At 45.5% G+C, this 18,459-nt stretch overlaps 1 protein-coding gene across 2 annotated transcripts in view; it reads left to right on the top strand.

The window, feature by feature from the left end:
- stam2 (signal transducing adaptor molecule (SH3 domain and ITAM motif) 2) overlaps nucleotides 1-18,459 on the top strand; it is a 58,024-nt gene that overhangs the window by 24,204 nt on the left and 15,361 nt on the right. Inside the window, exons 6-7 of one of the 2 annotated variants that reach the window (XM_084309512.1) lie at nucleotides 16,173-16,239; nucleotides 18,055-18,253. In XM_084309512.1, the coding sequence (XP_084165638.1) occupies nucleotides 16,173-16,239; nucleotides 18,055-18,253 (266 nt within the window). Of the gene's footprint in view, nucleotides 1-16,169; nucleotides 16,240-18,054; nucleotides 18,254-18,459 lie in introns of both variants that reach the window. The other variant, XM_084309511.1, reaches the window with a different exon arrangement.

Below are 18,459 nucleotides of genomic sequence, written 5' to 3'. Positions count from 1 at the left end.
AGGCCCCAGCCCCGACAAATGTGGGCCAGCTGCGCTCCTTCCTGGGATTAATTAATTATTGTGGTCGGTTTGTTCAGGACATGGCAACGACACTCAGCCCCCTTCACGCGTTACTACATAAGGGGACACCATGGAAATGGTCACAGGAGTGTGGGAAGGCTTTCTGCTCAGCTAAGGATCAACTGCTCTCGGAGAGGGTGTTGACACATTACAATCCCCAACTGCCAATCATACTGGCGTGTGACGCCTCGCCCTATGGCGTGGGCGCGGTGATTTCGCATGTGATGCCGGGAGGTCAAGAGAGGCCCATAGCGTTTGCCTCCAGGACATTGAATAAAGCGGAGCAAAATTATGCTCAGATTGAGAGGGAGGCCCTGGGGATCATATTTGGCGTGCGCAAGTTCCACGCCTATCTGTACGGGCGCCATTTTACCCTACTCACAGACCACAGGCCCCTGACTACAATATTGAGCCCCAGTAAAGCTATCCCATCGATGGCGGCTGCTAGACTGCAGCGATGGGCCCTAATATTAGCTGCTCACAACTACACGATTCAATACAGGGGGGCGGCGGACCATGGCAATGCGGACGGCCTCTCACGCCTGCCACTGCCGGTTGAGCATAAGGACAAACCAGGTTCAGTGGATACGGTACTGATACATCACCTTGAATCGCTGCCAGTATGCAGCACTGACATTCGTAAGGAAACGAGGTATGATCCAGTACTCGCTCAGGTGATGGACATGTGTTTGTCAGGACACTTCCCGGTGGCGCAAGGGCAGGACAGTGCACTGACTCCCTATTACACAAGAAAAGATGAACTCTCAGTGGTACAGGGGTGTTTGTTGTGGGGAAATCGGGTGATTGTGCCTCCAAAATTGAGACCCTAATTACTACAGGAGCTGCATGCAGGCCACCCGGGAGTAGTTAAAATGAAAGGTGTGGCTCGTAGTTACATCTGGTGGCCGGGGATTGACGCTCAAATAGAACAACAGGCCAGAGTGTGTCAGTCGTGTCAGCGCAACCAGAAATCTCCCGGTCTCTCCCCACTTCACTCCTGGCCGTGGCCAGGCACTCCGTGGCAGAGGATACATGTGGACTTTGCAGGGCCCTTCGAGGGTCATATGTTTATGGTGGTGGTGGATGCTCACTCCAAGTGGCCAGAAGTGAAGCTGATGGGCTCCACCACAACCGCTAAGACTATTCAAGTACTGCGGGGGTTGTTTAGTCGCCATGGATTGCCAGAAGTTCTGGTGAGCGACAATGGGCCGCAGTTTACTTCATATGAGTTTGCGTCTTTCCTCAAGGGAAATGGAGTGAAGCACATGCGCTCTGCTCCTTTTCACCCGGCCACGAACGGTCAAGCGGAGCGCTTTGTACAGACACTAAAACGCTCATTGAAAGCGTCTCGAGGAGCGACGACAGTGCAGCACAGACTGGATTCGTTTCTGCTCAGCTACAGAAATGCTCCCCACGCCACGACTAATGAGTCTCCGGCGGTGCTTTTCCTTCGCCGCCGACTCCGCTCCCGCCTTGACCTTCTCAAACCCAGTGTGGTAGCGGTGGTGGATCAAGCTCAGACAGTCCAGCAGGATCGCAGAGCCCAGTTCGCCAGAGACAAGGACTTTGCATCGGGAGACCCGGTGCTGGTCCGTGATTATAGACGGGGGGAGGATAAGTGGATGCCAGGGGTGGTGGTCTCCCAGGAGGGGCCAGTGTCCTACACAGTCGGGGTAGGCTCGGGGCATTGGAAACGCCACACAGAACAGATGCGGGCCTGTGACCCGATGCTACTCACTTCAGGGGAGCCTATACCACCAGCCCCATTGGCACAAACTACGACAGCCATTATGCCAGATCCAGTGACCGGTTCCCCAGCGGGCGGACAGGAGTCCTCCCTAACCGGTCCCTCAGTCACGCACACTGAGGCAGCTGACTTAGAGCCAACCAGAACATCTACAGAGACTAGTAGGAGGTACCCGGTGAGGGTAACTAAGCCTCCTGATCGTCTCACATATTGAGCGGGACGTTCTGACAGTCTCAGTTGGACTATGGGGGTTATTGCACTATTGTTTTGTGGTGTTATATTAGAAGGGGTCATTCAGGGGCACTTTATCACTATATTAGGTACTGGGTTTGGAAGTGGGGACAGCGATACGATTAAGTGGGGAGGAGTGTGATGTAGAGCTGCCGCGGTATTGATTATTTCCTTACCGCACAAATTTGCAAAATATTTCCTACCGCCGCGGTTATTACCGCATGCGCACAAAAAATAAAAAAAAAAAGTTTGAATGCATTTTTTTTTTAGTAGTAGTAGTCTACTCTTTATAGCATATAGCCTGCCTCTAGTCTAAATGTCTATTTTTAGAGGATGACTTTGCAGCATGAATATTGTTTGGGATTCGGCAAGCACGCATTAGTTATTGAAAGTGAAACACGGATTCGAAGTTTACCCTCTGGTCGTGCGCCGTTCACTCGGTGTCGCGGGCAGGGGTGGTTACCCCTAACCCCCCCGACCCTTTCTTATTATTATTACTATAAAGTTACTACTTTATAATAAAGGCATTCGTTTTGTGGCATTAACATTATATAGTTATACGTTCAATAACATCAGCGTATTTACCGGACAATAGCAAGGCAAGCAATACTCTATTCATATCTCAGTTCCTTTCTTTGCTCAGAGCGTGCCGAGTTGTCCCATTCTGCGGTCTGTTAATAAAGTTTTCACTCAGACAAGTGTATAGAACGAAGGGCTTTTATTATAACATTCGTTGCAGACAGTAAAATCATTATGTCTCGTTTAGTACTCCTTAGGAGCGATCGTAGTCCACTCCGGCGGAGAGTTAAAGCTAACGTTATTAGCCGTGTTGTGATGATCTGACATTCAGGAAGTAAAAACCTAATACTCGCTTGCCGATTGGTGGTAACACACTGCATGACGCTACAACGTGTGACGCGACTCTCTTCTGACCAATCAGTGGTCTGCAATGTTTCACGTGACTTTTCTGGTACCCAATAGGGTCGCTTGGAACCTCAAGAGAGGAGTAGGGTATATCTGCAGAGCCGCAAGCCCAACGAGAGGAGGATAATTTATTATTATTATTATAAAAAACAGCGGTGACGCGGTATTCAGCCTACTCTGCGGTGGCCGTGATGTAACAGCGATACCGCGGTAATGCGGTAATCGCGGCAGCTCTAGTGTGATGTATGTGGCTGTTGGTGTGTTACGACCTCACCATTCCTATTCCTGCCCTCTAGGGGGAGGGCGAGCACTTCTTAAGGTGACAGCTCAGCCCGCTTCCGGGTTCGTTGTTATGGCAATAAAGATAGCTGCAGCCATCGTCTGTAGTCCCTGTCAACAGCGTATCCAGTGTGATTAATATGCTACCATTGTACGGGGTCACATATATAATACCTTCGGTTCCTTTTTCAGTTTAATAATTTTTTTTTAACTCCCTCAAAGAACCAAAATTTGGCACTCGTGAGCATGAATAGGTAACGTGAGCGGGAATAGGTAAGTGTGAATAGGTACTCGTGAGCGGGAATAGTTAACGCGAGCATGAATAGGTACTCGTGAGCGGGAATAGGTACTCGTGAGTGGGAATAGGTACTCGTTGTGAGTCATGAGTGGGAATAGGTACTCATGAGTCATGAGCGGGAATAGGTACGTGTGAGCGTGAATAGGTACTCGTGAGTCATGAGCGGGAATAGGTACTTGTGAGCGTGAATAGGTACTCGTGAGCGCGAATACTTAGGTACTTGTGAGCGGTCGTTTCCCTTTTAAAAGTACAGAGTTTGATACCCTACTCTGGTCACAAGTCCAAGTCAAGGCTCAAGTCTTGCATCCGGTTAGAAATAACTGTTGTACAACATGGTTATTTCTAGGGAATGCACTGTTTTGCATGTTGATTATCTCTAATTGATTTATTACCATTTCAGAAATATGTCGAATACAGTTATAATTTGTGTATTATCTACATTAAGGTATCGGTCACTGCTTACCATTGTTGCCTTTATCTATTGTTACCTTGATCTGGATTCTGGACATGTAACCTACTAAACCACTTGCTTTAATATAAAAAAAATTAAATGTTTTTCTTGCTCTCTCCTTCATGCTTCTCAAAAATGATTAGTTCCTACCAAACCAATACCATAACCAAACCTTAAATTAAAATGATATTTGCCTAATTCTCAATTTCTACATTTGCCTGGCTCATTAATGTCATAGATGCATGTCTTTGTACAGTGAGGGACAGGCTCTCCTGTCCTGCGTAATCACACATTTAAAATGCTTTATTTATGTCCACATAAATACAAAGTACATTAACACTTTCGCGGCCACTGGGATCCGTCTAATCTCACTCTATAAGGCCAGTTTAGCATAACAACCTTTCATTGTGCGTGAGGCTGTTTGTAGAGCTAAGTCTATATTTTATATTATTGCTATCTGTCCATTGTCATTGTCAATTGACACTATAAACCGTCCCTTCAATATGCCTTAAATAAATAGTTTTTTCATCAATACCCAAAGGACTTCAAAATTGCGAGAGTGACCCCTCTGCACAAAAAGGGCAGCAAATTAGACCCAGGCAACTACCGCCCTGTTTCTATTCTTACCTCCATCTCGAAAGTCATGGAGAAAATAGTCTACGAACAGATCGAAAAGTACCTGGCGGAAAAAAATCTAATCTACGAATTCCAATCTGGCTTCAGAACGTCCCACTCCACTGACACATGCCTCCTCTATTTGAACGACCACATCAAACAAGAGGTGGACGCGGGCAAATACTGCGGCATGGTCATGCTGGACCTACAAAAGGCCTTCGACACTGTCAATCACTCCATTCTGATGGACAAGCTAAAAGCAATTGGTTTTGATAGCTTATCAGTGAGCTGGATGCAATCCTACCTGGAGGGGAGAGAACAGATGGTAGAGGTAAACGGTACTCTATCCCCCCCCCTCACAGTGAGCTGTGGTGTTCCACAAGGAAGCATACTAGGACCGCTACTCTTCCTAATTTATGCAAATGACATGTCGTCAGCCTGTGACTGCAACTTGTTCCTGTTTGCGGACGACTCAGCCCTGCTGGTCTCTGACAAAAACAAGTTGCAGGTTGAAAAAACCCTCAGCTCGGAACTAGGCAAAATCTGCATATGGCTTGCTGATAACAAACTATCATTACACATGGGAAAAACAGAGTCCATTCTCTTCGGTTCAAATAACAAACTCAGCAAGACCGACGGCTTCTCAGTTACAGTGGGTGACAATATTGTCACAAGGAAAGACGAAATTACCTACCTGGGTTCCATCCTAGAGGCAAATCTTTCCTGTGACAAAATGGCATCCAATGTAATAAAAAAAAGTCAACCAACGAACTAGATTCTTGTACCGGATCTCCTCTCTGGTAAACAAGAATACCCTGAAGACTCTGGCAGGAGCACTCATTCAAGGGTACTATGACTATGCGTGCACCTCATGGTACCAAAGCACCTCAAAGGCGCTTAAAACAAAATTACAAACATCACAAAACAAACTGGTCAGACTACTACTTGACCTGAACCCCAAAACCCACCTCACCCCTGCCCACTTTGACAACCTAGGATGGCTTAGAGTAGACGACAGAGTACAGCAACTTGCAATGGGCCTGGTCTACAAGATGCACTATACGACCGGGGTGCCCATGTACATGTCAAAATACTTCCCAAAGGTCAGTGAATACCACAACCACTACACCAGAGGAAGCTCAACAAATCATGTTAAACCCAGATTCGGCTCAAACAAGGGACTAAACACGTTTCGCAATTATGCCACAACAATGTGGAACGCCCTACCCAAAGCTGTAAAGGAATGTGAATCCCTGCCCACATTCAAAACCGCTCTTAAAGAGCACCTACGGGAGACTGCAATTCGAAACTGGCCACCGTAAATGCCCAAAACCCCCACCACCTCCTAATGTACAGTCCCCTCCCCATCATATGTATATACTCTGTCAGGATCTAGGGGTAACAGTACTGTATATTTGAATACCGTTTATGTCACAAATGTATCAGTACTAAATACCTATATGTCCCTATGCCATAAATGTCATGTATGTTGTGTATGTCATAAATGTCTATATGAATTGAAAATGGGGGACCCTGATGGAAACAAGACAAACGTCTTTCTCAGGTCTGCATCCCCTTAACAATTGTATGTATTGAGCCGTACTGTATTGTACCCATTCTGCAATCTGTTAAATAAAGTTTTCATTCATTCATTCACGTTCCCATTTTATAGCGTCGTGAATATGAACTATATAGAATAGAATAGATCTTTATTGTCATTGTTACAGTTGTTACAACGAAATTAAAAAATGCAACCCTAGGTGCTAGTAAAAATATAAAAACAGTCCTAAACACAGTATTAAATATAAAAACGGGTGGGTCATAAATAACATTAATATAAACAGGGGGGTGTAAAAGATAATTGCACTATCCCTAATGTTGTGCGTGTGTGGGGGGGGGGGGTGCAAGGGAGACTGTTGTTTTAAAATTTAGCTGAGTTTAGTGCACATATGGCCCTGGGATAAAAACTAAACTTCAGTCTGTTAGTCCGCAATGTTCTGGGGTATTTCCTGGAAGGCGAGATATAGGACGCTAAGCTAATAACGTTAAATCGAATGGCGTTTCGGCTATACACAAGCTAGAGCTAAAACTCAAAATGCATATTATCGGTATCATGGTCCACCATTAATGCATGAAAAGGGGGGGGGGGGCGTCGTTTCTGATTATTGATTACCAATAACGGCATTATTAAATTACGGGCTGTAATTTACGTGAAAAAGCTCTTACCGTGGGCCGGTTGGATCCCAAACAGGATTTCCCAGTTATCGATCGCCATCTGGTAGATCAATATGTCCATTGGCTTTTGCTATATTCCTTTACTCCATACTGAATTCAGCGTCCCAAAAAGTATTCCAGGCTACATGCTAAAGGCATAGCTTCAGGCTAACAAAAAAGTCCACCCATGATGAAAAATAAAAAACACCGGTCTGTAACAGGGAACACTGCATTATCGAGACAGCGCCCCTACGAGGATCTGGCCGGTAATGCACTTTTCCGAATCCCAAGAGTAGGGTAAATCTGCAGTGCCACTCGGGGACATTGAGTAGGATATTACAATGGAATAAAAGCCAAAACAACCGTACCACGTATATATACGTGGTTGGCCCTCAAGCGTTGGATCCGAAACACGTATATATACGTGGTTGGCCACAAATGTGTTAAGGACATAAACACTAACAGTGCAATTAGCCCATTGGGAGTCATTCAATTACATTTGTGACTGTGCAGCACCCATCATACACATACAATATTGACACCGATGATGTTTCAAATGTGGGTTAACGGATACAATAGCATTTCCGTAAATCTATATTATCTACTCGATGGGTACAAAGAGCAACGCCGTCTCCAAATAGAGCGGCTACCAATAATAGCAGATATAGAGCAATACCTTGCTTACTGTTTAGCCTTTCTCTTGGACATGTGGGCCATCTGAAGGGCCCTAACCACCAGCTTGTGAACATGACCCAGGCTGCCAAAAATGAAAAATAAAAGTTGACACTTGTAGCCTAGTTGTGAGATATTCAGCTTGAGCTGCTGATATTTCAGCAACCTCTAGAATAAACACCCCTCTACTACTCTCACTAACCACCACAACGTCAGGGGTGTTGGTTGAGATGTTACAGAACACCTCTGAATCATTATCACACAGGCCAAACATGCTGGGCTTAACAGTACTGTGATGTGTAGAGGACCCAAAGGTAGATCCGATATCTTTCGATATCAAGTCCACAATTCTGTTGTGCCTGCAAATGTAAAGCCCTTTGTAAGCATGGCAACCATTTATGATGTGTGACATGGTTTCAGTGATCTGCACATGGCCATGGTGTATACAGTGAGAGCTATGACTGTCAGGAAGCCAGATGGAAAGATTCAGCTTAGCTTCCTTCAACACACACACAACTCATTTTGGTCAATGCAGGCAAAATGCACAGAATATTATCAACATTTTACTTATTTAGGCTGTGCCATTCTCTTACATTGTTCATGAATCCCTAGAAAATATAGTTGTTTTTTTGTTTTGGATTTCACAGCGTGAGAAACGGGAGGTGTGGCGCGCGCGCGCGCGCGCGCGCGCGCGCGCGCGAGAGAGAGAGAGAGAGAGAGAGAGAGAGAGAGCGAGCAAGCGTGTGAAGAGTGTCATTTGCGTGAGTCTCCCCCTCGTGAGAGTTGGCAGCCCTGTACTGGGAGCCGTCTGTTTATCCTCCATTTTTAATGGAGCAGTTACAGTAGAAACAACAACTTCCTCTCTGTTGCGATCCGTTGGCGCATCACGCAGTCACTGGGGCATGAGAAAATGTCGAGCTCAGCTCAAGTTCAATTTGCCTCCCACGGCCGCCACGCTGCGGTTTGTCGCCTTGCACGCAGCGCCGAGTGTCACGCATCCCATGTGTCCTCGTCACAGACGTCTGTCGAAGACGGCTTGCCTCCTGTTGCTTTGTCACTTGCAATCTGAACACACACACTGTTATGACATGCAGTTTGTAGGGATATCTTTGGCACCACTGCCTTGTGACAATTGCAAATGCTCTATTTTCTTTTATTAGAACATGCAAAGTGAACCCGCCGAAACGCTGCCATGTAAAGGCCCCATTATCTGTGATCAGGCTCTCTGCAACCTACCTCTCTACTCGTTTTTCCACCATGTTTGCTTTGCTCGGTGAACCCTGCTCAGGCCACGGTAACCAAATAATCACGTGTGTGTACTCTGGCCCGAGCCCGGCGCTACGCCTGCATCTTCACTGCAACACCCATGTGTTGTCAATATAGAGGTCCAGGCAGGACGGAGCTCCCCCAAGTCTGTGTTTGTAAGGCGTGAGCTTAGAGTGGAATTTCCTCCCAACATATTTAATGTCATTCTCTGGCCGTCTGGGGCAGAATTCCGAATCGGGATTTACAGAATGGAGCCGTTTTTTTGTGATCGCTGCTCTGTCTCTTGAGTGTTTTTTTTGTTTACAATGCGCTACGTTATGTAATGATGTCATTTGTGGACTTTGACTCATATGCAGCAGTTGACCTACATCTGCTGTCACAGTTTGTCTCTGGTTGTGTTTTCTCCAGGGGTTTGATTTGGCTGTTGTTCTGTCGGACAAAGTTGTAATTTTAGGTAAGAGATGATTGTTTTAGTCAGTCATGGACAACTAGCATTCAGCCTCTGCACTCCTTTCTAAAGGTCTACCTGCCCATCTATAACATACTAATTCTGCATTGGAACATGCTGTTAGCATTCCTCACTGAAACCAGTGGGCTAGCTTGTGTCTAGAAGTACCCATGTATTTCAACGAGGAGTGCTAACAAGGTATTTGTATGGTACCTTAACACTATCAGTGCCACTTGTTAACATGGTAAAGCATGGTTGAATGCCACCACCCACTTCTATGATAGCGATGTGAACACATAATCTCTGTCTTAAATTATGGCTATGTGTCTAATCTGCCCGTCGTTTATCAATGACTTGTTTGCAGTCAACATTGTCAAAACGGATAGTTTTTTAATCGGTTCATTTCCGTTTTATAGCATTTTGAAAAGCCCTCGTTTTCAAGGAAAATATAAAGATTCCGTGATAAACGGCATTTACTGGAATATTCTGGCATACACAAAAACTGTGAAATTTTTCGGCCTATTTATGAATAGTTTTCAAATAAACGCTAGATTATCGATAGTATATGTGTACTTATGCACGCTATAGAAGCGGGCTGAAATATCTATTCTCTCATTTCCTGATCAGCGATCACAGCCACACACACATATGGGACACGTTGATATATCTGTGAAAAAAGCTCTGATTATCCCAAGACTGGTCAAATAAATTCCTTACCTCAGATCAGATGTTATCCAAAAAGATTATTCCAATTCCTGATCGCCATTCCAAATATCGATCTCGTTTATTGATCCAACGCTGGGTACTGGAATTCCACCTATTCCACGCTGTTCTGAGGGTCGGCGATGACTGCAGTAGGCTCGGATTACATGCCTGACAAGTAAAATGTGGATTCCGGACTTTCTTTTCCCCATGTGTTTTCATTCAATCCAATCCAAAGGGTGCATTACCATCCGGGAGACGATAGGGGCGGTGTTTTCCCTGTTCAAACTCAGACAGAGTCCCAGTGGTAACGTGAGGCTAGATTGATGATTTCTCGTCGTTGGCACTCAACGCATGGCATGAACTAACGAGATTTCTCATCGTTGGCACTCAAAGTGTTAAGGTCTAGGTATCCCATGTCTCTGGGAGCTCGTGACGAGACACCCCTCGGCCAGGGGTTTGCCGGGTCTCTCAAGCCAATTCTCCTGGGTTGTGTAAGCTAATAAACTTATGACAACAACTATGGTCCAAGCGAGGTTATTTCTTCCACAATATATATTATAAAGAAATAAGTCCCATAATCTGGCAAATATCTGGTGAAAGAAATTAAACTATATTTCATAATACCAAGTTATCCCAGTTTTTGTAATAGGTGCCTGTGTCTAAGCCAATCTTGACTACCATTTATTTTAAAGATAAATTTTTTGGCGTTTTATCGCTTTATTTCTACTGGGCAGTCCAGTAGGGAGAGACAGATGAGGAATGGGAGACAGAGTGGGGGGAAGACATTCGGCAAATAACGACGGGTTCGGGAGTCGAACCCGGGTCGGCCGTGTCGCGGCTGAGCGCACTATGTGGTTCGCCACTGGGGCGCCCCCGACTACCATTTCTTAAAGTTACGTTTTATTTATGTGTTAGTTGGTTCAGCCGCCCTAACGTCTAGCAGAGCAGTATAGTAGAAAGCCACATGCCACTGCCTGCCCACTGCAGTCCCTTCTCTACGGCACCAGAAGGCCTGTTGTGCAACAGTGGAGCGCCTTGTGGGAGTTTGAGTAGGTGTTGAGTAGCTGTAAGCTTTGAAAAAGTGGCCAGATGACCTCTGTCGGCCCCTCTGGCCTCATAACTCGGTTACCTAAAGTCACCTCACGCAAGAGAGGGTGATGCACTTGTGATTGTGCTGTTTACTGTCAGTTGATGGTTTCCTTCCCAGCGTTGCTACCGATATTATCGGCCGATATCATATTGGCATTAAAATGTGATATCGAAAATTATCGGTTTTCAAAAAAATATAGATTTTTTTTATTTCACCTTTATTTACCCAGGCAAGTAAGAACAAATTCTGATTTTATTTATTGTCAAAAGTATGCATAATGTTGTGTTAATTCCATGACAAGATATATGTAATGTTAATTACCTGAAATTATTCAGTTTTTTGGGGGGGGGGGAACCCTGCAGGTATCTGTTGATATCGGTTGATATCAGTATCGGAAATTAAGAATTGGACAATATTGGTATCGGTAAAAAAGCCAATATCGAGCATCCCTACTTAAAAGTGCATATTAAATGTGCAGTACTAGACTACATTTACATTTAGTCATTTAGCTGATGCTTTTATCCAAAGCGACTTACAAGTCTGTACAACTCTGGCAGCTAAGGGTAAGTAAGATTGTTCGTCAAACAGTGTCGAACTTGAGCACTACAGTCTTTTTTTTATCCACTTTTTTTCCCCATTTTCTATTTTTCTCCCATCCCAATTTCGTATTGTCCAATTCTTCCCTCCCCTGTCTTGAACGTTGCTAGACTATGCCTCCCACAGGTCGGCTGTACACGAGGAGGTGTTAGGGATTTCCTATCCCTCGTGAATTCTTAATTGATATAGTTGTGGACCAGTCGGCCGAAAGACGAAAGCGGAACACTGAGTATTTCAAACTGAGCTTTTATTCCTCAGAGAAGAAGAACAGTTACCCCGCGCGGGCACATCATCTCACAGCACCAGTAGAGGAAGAAAGAAGCCAGAATATCCATATTACATGTCATTTTATACAGAGAGGAGAAAGGGAGGGGTGTATGTGTGTATATGTTTGTGTGTGCAACATGGGTGTGTGTGTGGTGTGTGCTTGTGCTAGGCTGTGTGTGTGTGTGTGTGTGCTTGGTCAGAAGAAGGGGGGCTAATTGGTTCCAGATGTAGAAGACCCCTATTCTCGAAACAACATCTCCATAAGTCAAAGGGGCCCCGATGGGGAGATGTGAGTGCGTGCGTGTGCGTGAGATGTACAGGGGGCCCTGTGTAGAAGGAGCCTCCAGCCAGAGGTCATCAGGTCACGCACATGCAGGGAGGGAGACACAGAGAGCAGGGTGCAGCCTGCACAGGCAGATATAAGATATTACCAGATATCAATGAACTAATCTATCAATTCCCCCTTTTGACGTTAAATTAAAACGTCAACACATAGTTCATTGATGGATCTGTATCCGTCGATTGTCACCTCATTACATGCATCACATCCAATACCAGACGGGATAATCAACATCAAGAGAGGAGAGAGAGATTTAGAGGGAGGGGGGGGGGGGAGTGGGAGAGAGAGAGAGAGAGAGAGAAAGAGAGAAACACAGATTCTGGCAACTTAACAGAAGACACACGTAACCCCGTCGGACCCCCCTTACTCATTCACCTAACCCAGAGGAACCCCCCCTCTATTACAGTGCACCCCTGGTCCTGTCTTCTAGGGCGTGGGTCTCCTCCTGAGCTGGTTCCCGTTCCAGGGTGCGGTCCCCTAGACAAACGTGCCTCCTCCGGTCCGCTGCCTCCCAGTGTCTCTGGACTGTCCCCTCCACCTCTCGCCGGCCGGCCCCCCCGTCACTCCAACTCAGCTCAGTGTCTCTCCTGCGGCCGCTTCCCCCGTTCTCGTCGTGGATGAACTGCGTGTCGTAGACGACTTGCGGCGGTGCCTATGATCTGCGGTCTCCGGTGCCTGGCTGCGGTGTTCCTCTCCGGCCTCTCGCACAGCTGCCATCTCCTCCGGTCTGCCTCTCATCCTGGCCCGTCTGTCCTTCGTCTCCTCCTGCCTGTCATCCGGTCGTCTGGTGGTCTGGTCACAGACGTCTGAGGGGCTGCTGGTATCTCACCCCTGGTTCAGACGCGCTGCAGACAGCTGGTAGTGAATGTCTGGATCTTCTGCATCGTCTTCTCCTCCTCCACGTCTCCATTCCCCGTTCCGTCGTTGGTTGCGGCTGGAACACATCAATTTTCACTTTGGAACCTCCATTTGTTAGGGATTTCCTATCCCTCGTGAATTCTTAATTGATATAGTTGTGGACCAGTCGGCCGAAAGACGGGCGGAGACGGAGTATTTCTCAAACGGAGCTTTTATTCACAGAGAAGAAGAACAGTTAGCCCGCGCGGGCACATCATCTCACAGCACCAGTAGAGGAAGAAAGAAGCCAGAATATCCATATTACATGTCATTTTAAACAGAGAGGAGAAAGGGAGGGGTGTATGTGTGTATATGTTTGTGTGTGCAACATGGGTGTGTGTGTGGTGTGTGCTTGTGCTAGGCTGTGTGTGTGTGTGCTTGGTCAGAAGAAGGGGGGCTAATTGGTTCCAGATGTAGAAGACCCCTATTCTCGAAACAACATCTCCATAAGTCAAAGGGGCCCCGATGGGGAGATGTGAGTGCGTGCGTGTGCGTGAGATGTACAGGGGGCCCTGTGTAGAAGGAGCCTCCAGCCAGAGGTCATCAGGTCACGCACATGCAGGGAGGGAGACACAGAGAGCAGGGTGCAGCCTGCACAGGCAGATATAAGATATTACCAGATATCAATGAACTAATCTATCAGAGGCAGCCTGTCGCAGCAGCTCGAACTCTCAGTGGCGAGGAGTAACGTGTGGGAGGCTCACGCTGCCTCCGCTACTTCCTGCTTCCGCCGCACCGGCGTCACCAAACCGACCTGTAGGAGTCGCTGTCCACAACGTCAAATCCCCACCCACCGGCTTTTCCACAATCTAACACTTGCCAATTGTGTTAGTATGAACGACCGGCCAGCCGGTAGCAACGCCGAGAGCTGGGCTCGAACCCAGCGTCTCCTGTGTTAGAGGCGAGCGCCTTGCCCACTGCGCCAATCAGCCACCCTGAGCGCTACAGTCTTGAATGCATAGTAATATAGACATATTAGCATAGTAGGTAGTAATATAGACTAGGTAGATTACTTGGTACATAATAGTAAAAGACAGTACAAACTACAAAGGTTTGTAGTTTTAGATGGACTGGTAGACTAGATTTCTAAATTATTATATATTCAGCTGCATGCATATAGGAAAACATGAGGCCAAAAAAAATGCTGTAGCCTAATCAGTAACTGATGACGTTTCATAGACAGGAGTGATCTGATGAGTTCTGATACATAGTGAGTGCTGCTCACACACCTTCCAGTCTCCTGATAATGACTCATAGTCCTGTTGGCCACTATCCAAGTCCCTCTGCATCATCATCACAGAGACGTGTGCTCAACCAGGGGTCAGAAAACTAAGACCGTAGAGAAACTGGTGAAAAGATTTATACGTCCAGTAAATCACACATCTGTCCGTGGTCTGGAATAAAGGAGGTCTGGTGATTCATTATTGCTGAGAACTATTCATTAACTAAGTGAAAAAGAAGTGTGTAAGACTTCCACAATGTGTTCCTCTTGAAGATCGATGGAAACTGAGTTTATGGCGTCACAAGATTCCGCAATCTGACCTATTCCCGAAGGTCTTTGGGGTGGGGCCGGAGGTCGATTTGAAAAAATCGAATTGTATTTAACTTTTTTGTGTTCACCCTCGAGTTCAGCATGAAGCAACTCATGGTTTAGCAACTTTTTCCAGAAAGAGAAAACAATGGATTTATTAACACTTTAGTTGCCAAAGGACGAGTTTAGGCGTCCTTCCCCGCCATGCTCAAGTTGCCGAAGACGCCTTAACTCGTCTTTGATATCAATATTTCAAAAATCTGTGATCGGAATCATATTTCCTTTCCGGGGCCCTGAGACACAAGTGTGATCTCCTCTCAATCCTCTAGCGGTTCAAGACCGCCATCTGGTGGCCGATCGGCAGATCGAAAAAACGGATGTTACCTTTAACCCGGCAGGACTCACTCCATATGTGGTCCGGGCACTCGCTAATGTTAGAGAGACTCAGTCCTCACACAGTGAACATCGATCGCTGCAAATAACTCGAAAAAACAACATGATTTGGACGTATATATTATTATACAACCTGGAAATGGACTGGGTATTTCAACATCCCATAATGGAAAACTGTCTACCCCAGTACCCCACGCTGATCGCTCAACGGCCCGCGGAGACTGGGGTGAGTTTTAGTGTGTAATATTACCGTGTTCGACACTAACTGCTATGATGAACATTTGACCCACATTAGATGAATGGTAAAACGTTGCCCACGGAATTATAAACGATCCCCCGCCCATCCGGTCAATATCAGATGACACGTAGAAACTTCTAGAAGTACGTCCAATTGAAATTTTTTATCTCGCACAGATTCCTACCAAACTGTATTTCATCATCAATATAATGTATTTGGGGCTATAAATCACGTTCTGGAGAAAGCTGCAGAAAGAGATGAAAACATACTTATACTTTAGATCATATTTTAGTATGAATATGTGAATGAAAAAGTTTAACGTTGCTACACCATGAACAATACATATAGGACCTTGAATGGGCCCTAATAATGGCAATCTAGCAATAGAATTTAAAAAGTTATAGCCCTGCAAAGAAGGGGAACTTCTCCATGTTAAATAGAGCTGGCAACGGATGGTATATGATGAATTTAACCTTAGGCAATCAAAGTGTTAAGATGAAAAGGAAATAATTTGTGTGCGTTTTTTTGGCACCTAATAGTCATAAATAGTGCAGACAAATGGGCTAAAATGGAGAAAACTTCTACTTTCAAGTAATGCACCTGATTTTCCAGCATTATTCACGTGTTACCAAGATCTACAAACTAATACTTACTGATCACAGTCTTGCATTAGCTGTGACTTCCTGGTCTATGCACACAACTGGGATGCTGGGAAACAACAAACCTATTCATATCATTTATTACCATTAAAGATGCAGTACCAGATACCACCTACAGGCGGCACCACAGCTCTTTCCTGCTACTTCCTGTTCTCTCACTTGCTCCTGCGCACACACACACACCCAAAAACACAGACACACATAAACATACACACAGAGTAATAACTTCCTCTTTCTGTGTTGACAGCAGGCCTCCAGCTCAAAGGTCAGCACTCCTGCTGTGAGCAAACCCTCCGACGATGATGACCTGGCTAAAGGTAGGCGACACATCATGTAGTAAACGATATCAAATGCACAGTCTCTGTCTCTACTATGTCTACATCCTGTTCGACAGCTACAATGAACCTCCTCTTCCTTTACTTCACCCTGCTTTATATATTTATATTTACCACATATACATATCTATATCTTCTTTATACCTACCTATACACCTGCATATAGCCCATATTCCTATGATAGCATGTACAATAATGCTGTATATACCATATGTATATATACTTATTCCTACCATATATATATATATATATATATATATATATATATATATCACATATATCACTCCACATCTTGTCTGTACATACCTGCATATAACCCTTTTTACATATCGGTAGATACTATATCTATATCTGTACATATCTCTTACAGTACCTACTCTTACTACTTACGCTGCTGGCCAGTATAACTTACTACCATAGTGTCTTTATACCTGTATCACTGTACATATTAATGGTACAACTCTGTACCTACATCTGATTAGCACTATACTCACTCAGTAGCACTAATATTTATATTTTATTTAAGCATTACATCACGCGCAGGAGTGGTTTGTGAACAATAAACCATGCCTAGGGGTGGTCGTTAGACCCCCCTAGGCATGGTTTATTGTTCACAAATCACGACTGCAAGTGGTGTAAAGCTTTTATACAACTGCCACATTCATCCAACCTTATTTCTATACAATAAACACACATTAATCGAAGATTTATTGAAAAAACCATCCGCCAGAAAAAGTAGTTCCCACAACTACAAAAAAGACAATTTGCCTCCATGTGGAAGCAGATCGGAAGTGCATCCAACCAACTAACACATCCAACTGTGTATTATTGGAATGATTGATTGAAAATTTTATTACCAGATGCAGAATGGGTACAATACAGTACGGCTCAATACACACAATTGTTAAGGGAATGCAGACCTACTTTCCATAGAACTTCATTCTTAGATGCTTCTATAGAAAGTAGGTAAAACAAATTAAAAAGTTTTCTTTGCCCTATAGGAAAAAAACGTTTTCTTCGCCCTATTTTTTTTTTTAAACCTACTGTAGAGGGCCTAAACTTAACCAGTTGGAAACCAAGCGTACAGTAATAAAATTAGCAATCAATCAATCAATCAATCAACTCAATAGGCCATGCTCACTTAGAACAGCGCAGCACCCAGCTCTCTCTCAGTCTGACCCGCGTTGCAGACAGGAGTGTGTGTGTGTGTGTGTGTGGGGGGGGGGGGGGGGGGGATTTTTCTTTTGTTCTAGAATGACTCAAGACCCATCAATTACATCATCCAACATTGTTTAAAGGACTAACACATTCGCAGTGACAGAATCGCTTCATATTTAGTCGTTATGGCGCTATCAACATATCCATTTGTTGTCCGCGATCTTGTTTTCTCCCGGAGTGAGCCGGCGGAGTGATATGTGATTCGGTTATGGGCGGGTCCTGAGCCCAGGACCGTGGATTGTTGCCAATAAAGACGTGTAAATGGACTGTTTCAGCCAATCAGAATCGAGAAATTTGCATGCCGTTGTATAAACCCAATTAATCACCTGTACATAGTATATTACTATTGCACTTTGCTGTTACATTTGCACTCTGGTTGGATGCCAAACTTCTTTTTGTTGTACTGTACTTGTGCTGTATAATGACGATACATTTGAATCTAATCTAATCTCTCATCCTCACTTTCCAACTCTCTCTCTCCTCTACCTTCCTTCTGCTATCGACCCCCTTCTTTTCCTCCACCTCCCGTCTCCTCTAACCTTCACCCGCCACCCCCCTTCCTACTCCTCCCCTCCCCAGCCATTCAACTCTCGCTACAGGAGCAGAAGCAGCAGGGGGAGACCCGGCCCCCCGCCGTCACTTCCGACCCCCCCTTCAACACGAACGGCGGCGCGGGGCGGGACGCCAGGAAGGTGCGGGCGCTGTACGACTTTGAGGCGGCCGAGGATAACGAGCTGACCTTCAAAGCCGGGGAGCTCATCGTGGTGCTGGACGACAGGTGCCGCTCTGGGAGACACAGAGCTCTTGCTGTGGGATTAGTGCCGATACGTCCTCAGCGGGCCAGGGAACTATAAGAGAAGGAAGGGTCATCCGTGTAGTGCGTGAACGCACATTGGTGCCAAGTTTGGAAACCTTCGGCGCGGCCGATATTGAGTTGAACGGGATCAACCGTCTCCTCGTTCATGACCCATCTGGCACCAAGCA

The sequence above is a fragment of the Notolepis coatsorum genome (genome assembly GCF_963971535.1).
Source record: "Notolepis coatsorum genome assembly, chromosome: 3".
Classification (NCBI taxonomy): Eukaryota; Metazoa; Chordata; class Actinopteri; order Aulopiformes; family Paralepididae; genus Notolepis; species Notolepis coatsorum.
The sequence above is the reverse complement of the archived record's forward strand: the minus strand, read 5'-3'. Positions and strand labels throughout refer to the sequence as shown.